The sequence below is a fragment of the Penaeus japonicus genome, unplaced genomic scaffold, assembly GCF_977035675.1.
Source record: "Penaeus japonicus unplaced genomic scaffold, GWHDUDI00000001_assembly GWHDUDI00000024, whole genome shotgun sequence".
Lineage (NCBI taxonomy): Eukaryota > Metazoa > Arthropoda > Malacostraca > Decapoda > Penaeidae > Penaeus > Penaeus japonicus.
The window spans coordinates 25,676,301-25,681,300 of record NW_028234426.1 but is presented as its reverse complement, the minus strand read 5'-3'; the positions used below and the strand labels follow the sequence as shown (position 1 = coordinate 25,681,300).

Sequence of the window (5,000 nt, the reverse complement as noted above, 5' to 3'; positions counted from 1 at the left end):
GGTCACGGCCAAGACGACCACCAACACGATCGTCAAGGGAACGACCGGCACCCCGCCCACGCCCCCCAACGACCACACCCACGATTCCTCTTCTCCGTCTGTCAACAGCGACATCTATGCTCAGTCACGGTTCAGGAATTGAATCTTTTATTGATGTAATAGACCACATGATGTATTGATATATCTTTGTTTTAAAAGATTGAATATGCTTTAAATCATTATTTGAACACTGAATTCGTAAATGAACAAATATCACAAGTCTTAACCGATAACTAAACAAGAAGTTAACGCAAATATGGTATGACAAAAGAGAAAATATAATTAGAGAATGTCTGAGCATTTGATATTAATACACTACCTTAATTATAGTCTCCAACATTTGAAAAGTAAAGGAAAATAGAAGACTCTTAAAGACTACCCCCATTTAGACCTAAGCAATAGCACCATTGAAAGGAAAAGTTATTTTTTGTGTGGGCGCGTCTATGTCTGTCTGTATAGGATGGCGGTTTTTGATGGGGTATGTACGTGTGTCTGTGTGTGTGTGTGTGTGTGTGTGTATGTGTGTGTGTCTGACTCTGACAGCGCTAGGGTGGGAGTATGTGAGACAGAGAATATATTAACAAAAACTAAGAAATTATGTCACCTGAGGACAAGTTATAAGGGACCGTAAGTATTTACACGCAAAGGCGCTATGAAAACTTGGACCTAAAATGGAACACGAGATTTTAGCGCGAATATAGCATAATAAGTGAAACAAAAAAGATGGATCTCTTAACGAATTTCTTTGGTTGCAGATGTAGAAACGTTAGGAATGTGCTTGGGTAATTCCGAAGAGTAATATCACAAAGTAAAATTAGCGTTTCGATATTATTAGTGATCCGATATCATTAGCGTATTTTTAGTATTATCAATTAATTATATAGCAAAATATAGTATACGATATGTGTTAATTAATTTAATCAATAATCAGTTATCAATAATTAATGAATTTGATATTAATAAATAATAGTTATTATTAGAATTTTTGATATCATTAGTAATGTATGACGTGTGATGAACATTTCCATATCATCATTAAAGTGTGTGTGTGTGTGTGTGTGTGTATGTGTGTGTGTGTGTGTGTGTGTGCGTGTGTGTGTGCGTGTTTGTGCGTGTAAAAATGACAAAAGCTCATGAATAGGACGACCCACCCTTCACAGAGATAGATACAGAGGTAAACACACAAATACGAATAGGTGAATAGATAGAACAAAATACGTTTTACTTTCCAAGTTCAAACTAGATCAGGGGATACATGCATATATACAGTAACACATGCAAAAGGTAAAGAAAATTAAAGATACATTTCGCTTTCCAGGTTCAAACTAAATCAAGGGATACATGCATATATACTATGACATACAAAAGGTAAAGAAAATTAAAGATACATTTCGCTTTCCAGATCCAAACCAAATAAAGGGATACAAGCTTATTTACAGTGCAACATGCAAACAAAAAAAAATAAAACTTACTGTAATTGTTGACATATAGGACACATCACGGGATATTATGCATTAGCAATGTCCTACACAGCAACAGTCCCAGCGAATTATTTACTGACTTTATGATAAACAAGAGTAGCTGCAGCCTGTCTCACTTTAGCTTACGTCTGACAGGGGGATTCAGTTTAGTGTTTATCATTTCATTAACTTACAGTATAACAAGCATTAACAGATTTCTTTTTTCCTTTAGAATATTCTTATAAATCAAAGTTTATCTAATGCAGTCTGAGCCTTATATGGGTGTAATTTGTATTACAAGCTAAAAGGAATTCAGTATATTTTCTTTCATTTCTTTGACAGCAATAGATGCAAAATATGTTACTCTCATTTGTCTGTATATCTTTATCTATCTACCTGTCCATCTTAATCTACCTATCTACCTATCTCCGTCTACTCAATTATTCGTGTTGTCTATTTACCTTTCTGTCAAAAAATCAGTCTATCTAACTTATTATTTGTTTTTGTTTTTTTTCTATTCATCTATCTATCTTTGTCTAACTACATATCTAGTTTTGCACATGCAACTATCTCTCTTGTTTATCTATTTTCCATTTATTGATTTGTCTACCTCTATCTGTCTACTTATCTATGTCTATCCAAATATGTATTACTATATATTAATCTAACTCCCTATCTATTTCGTATCTAATATCTATAACTCTCACCCTTACCTTATTCACTGTGATTCTAATAGAATTATTTGAAATATATATATACTTTCTACTGTATATATTCTAAAAGGATTCACTTTTTACTTGTTATAACTTTGATCATGCTCAGATGTTCACGTAGAAAATGTGTAACTGGAAGATAAATGATCAGAAAGTTCATACTCAAAAGTTCATAGAAAATTTAAAGAAAGTTTTTTTTTACCTTCTGTTATAATCCACTTCTACACTGCGCATTACTGTACTGTATATTAAATTATTAGAACATTAAGACAAATTCTACGGATCTACCTCCACTAATTTCCTCTATGAATGATAATCAAATACTCAGTTCAACTGTACTATACTATTTTCTACTCTACTATGATCTACTATATACAAAGTTACACTTCAATCTACTTGTACCACACACGACAAGATTATGCCAAAACACGAATTAAAAAAAAAAAGGTCTTAGCCCGTATCTACTACTATCATCTACTACTATCATCTGCTATTATCATCTATCACTAGTTTCTACGGATTCACGAGGGCGCATGGTGAGTTCACAGTACCTTCCTTGGTGGGCGAGGGCGGGCGCGTGGGCTGTACCGCGGGCGTGGGCTGTCCCGGTATGCTTTCGCCCACGCCCGCCGTCGTGGGTTTATCTTTGTTTGTGGATGGATGATAAGGGGTTTCTGGAGTGTGGGGAGGGGGCGAGGCGATAATGATAGAGGATGGCGGGGCAGCAGAAGTAGGAGGGGGAGGAGGCGGTTTAGCAGTAGCAGGAGGAGGAGGAGGAGGAGGAGGAGGAGGCGGGGCAGCAGTAGCAGGAGGAGGAGGTGGAGGGGCAAGGGTAGGAGGAGGGGGTGGAGTAGAGGGAAGTGTTGGAGGGGCCGTTGAGGGCGGCTTACCTGCGGTGCTGGCCAGACTGTTGCAGTCCACAACTTCTACTTTACCCTATGAGTGTGAGAGAGAAAAATCATTAAAAAAAAGATACTGAATCTATTTCTAAAAAGGCCTTCTGTATAATGACCGCCACACATCTATATAGATATTTTTGCGTAGTCATGATATTTACCTTAGCGAAAAGAAGAATTTTGTCAAAGGAATAAGAAGTGCTGAACCATTTCCCTGTATTCTCAGGCTCGTAGTCGACTTCAACGTCGTTCACCTTGACAGCGAGAATATGCTGGCGAAAGAAAAGGAAAATGCAGTCATTATTGATGATATACGATGGAGTTTATATGCACTTAAAAAAAACAGGCATACATATACGCTTCTATACCAATCTCAAGTGCTTTTATTTCATTTTGCAACGAGTATCAAAAAAAAAAAAAAAAAAATATATAAACCATAAACCAGCAATAAATCTCCCGTTAAGAATCACCTCACCTACTCATCCTTCACGAGCGAACTCCTCACCTTATACTTCTCAATCTTATGGTTGATCTTCAGCCTATGCCAGGTGCCCACGGGGGATATCAGGTCATTCTCAATCAACGCCACACCCGCGTCGTAGAGAGTGTTCACCGCCGTCGACTGGAGCATGAGGCCTACTTTCAGCGTCGCCCCTTCTTCGAGAGGGCGGACGCAGCTCTCGACGCTCTCGGTTTGGTGCTCGTTGATGCGTTCCATTTGCTGGGTGTCGAAGATCTCACCTGAGGAAAAGAACGAATGAGGTCCCCTTATTGTAAGGTTACTTGTTCTTCTGGTTCTTTTTGTTTCTTTCTCTCTCTTTCTCTTTCTCTCTCTTTCTCTCTTTCTCTCTCTCTCTTTCTTTCTTTCTTTCTCTCTCTCTCTCTCTCTCTCTCTCTCTCTCTCTCTCTCTCTCTCTCTCTCTCTCTCTCTCTTTCTCTCTCTCTCTCTCCTCTCTCTCTCTTCTCTTCTCTCTCTTCTTCTTTCTCTTTTTTCTCTCTCTCTTCTTTCTTCTCTATCTTCTCCTCTCTTCTCCTTCTTTCCTCGTCTTCTTCATCATCTCCAAATAAGAAGGGTTTTCAAAAGATAGCTATGCCTTTTAAATTAAGCCCTCATTCCGGCGCAGTAAAGGAGGTGTAATGGAACACAAAAGCTATTCGTTGAGGTAACCACATCTAAGTAATAGGTGCCCCTTAGTTACCCCATTAATCAACCCTTTACTTTACAGATGGCTACTTCGTCACCTGTAAGACATTTGTTATGACGCTGAAATGCAGGAAAGTCTGTGGTTATCGTTATAACAATATAAAGTGCAGAAAGTCTCATCAATATATAGGATTTAGGATATATAGATTATTGTTATATATTTCATGTCGATTCGTAGATCTCATAATACAGAATTCCATAATCAAATCCTGTTGAAAAGGAAGCTTTCACTATTACATTCCCTATTCATCATATCAACACTATTTCACGACACCATACAGAAAAGGAAGCTTTCACTATTATATTCCCTATTCATCATATTAGCACCATCTCACGACACCATACAAACCTTTCATCGTAATTTTCTTAATAACAAAAGTACCTTCGAAGTAAAATGTTTCCACTTTCCAAATTGTCATATACAAGGGCACAATTTTCACGTCTCTTGGCTGATGGTGGTATCAGTTGTACGTTAGTGAAAGCATTATTTTGGGATTAACTTATCATATATGATAATAGACGGGGTACTTGTAGATAACGTACAAGTTATTAGCAAAAAGAGTACGAGTTAGACACAGCAAGATCTGTAGGTGGATTTCGCAGACTTGAAACTCAAAGTAGAATTTTCTATTCACCATAAATAACTAGAATAGATATGTAAGGAGGAACAGAGTGCAAAAATAAAAAT

At 37.5% G+C, this 5,000-nt stretch overlaps 1 protein-coding gene across 1 annotated transcript in view; it reads right to left on the bottom strand.

Moving 5' to 3' along the window:
• Window positions 1–5,000, bottom strand: part of LOC122261374 (uncharacterized) — a 7,042-nt gene that overhangs the window by 1,099 nt on the left and 943 nt on the right. Inside the window, exons 3-6 of the mRNA XM_043028968.2 lie at window positions 3,614–3,849; window positions 3,270–3,380; window positions 3,103–3,148; window positions 1–98 (exon numbers count right to left, since the gene is read on the bottom strand). The exon at window positions 1–98 is cut by the window's left edge and continues 1,099 nt beyond it. Coding sequence (XP_042884902.2) covers window positions 1–98; window positions 3,103–3,148; window positions 3,270–3,380; window positions 3,614–3,849 — 491 coding nt within the window. The remainder of the gene's footprint in view (window positions 99–3,102; window positions 3,149–3,269; window positions 3,381–3,613; window positions 3,850–5,000) is intronic.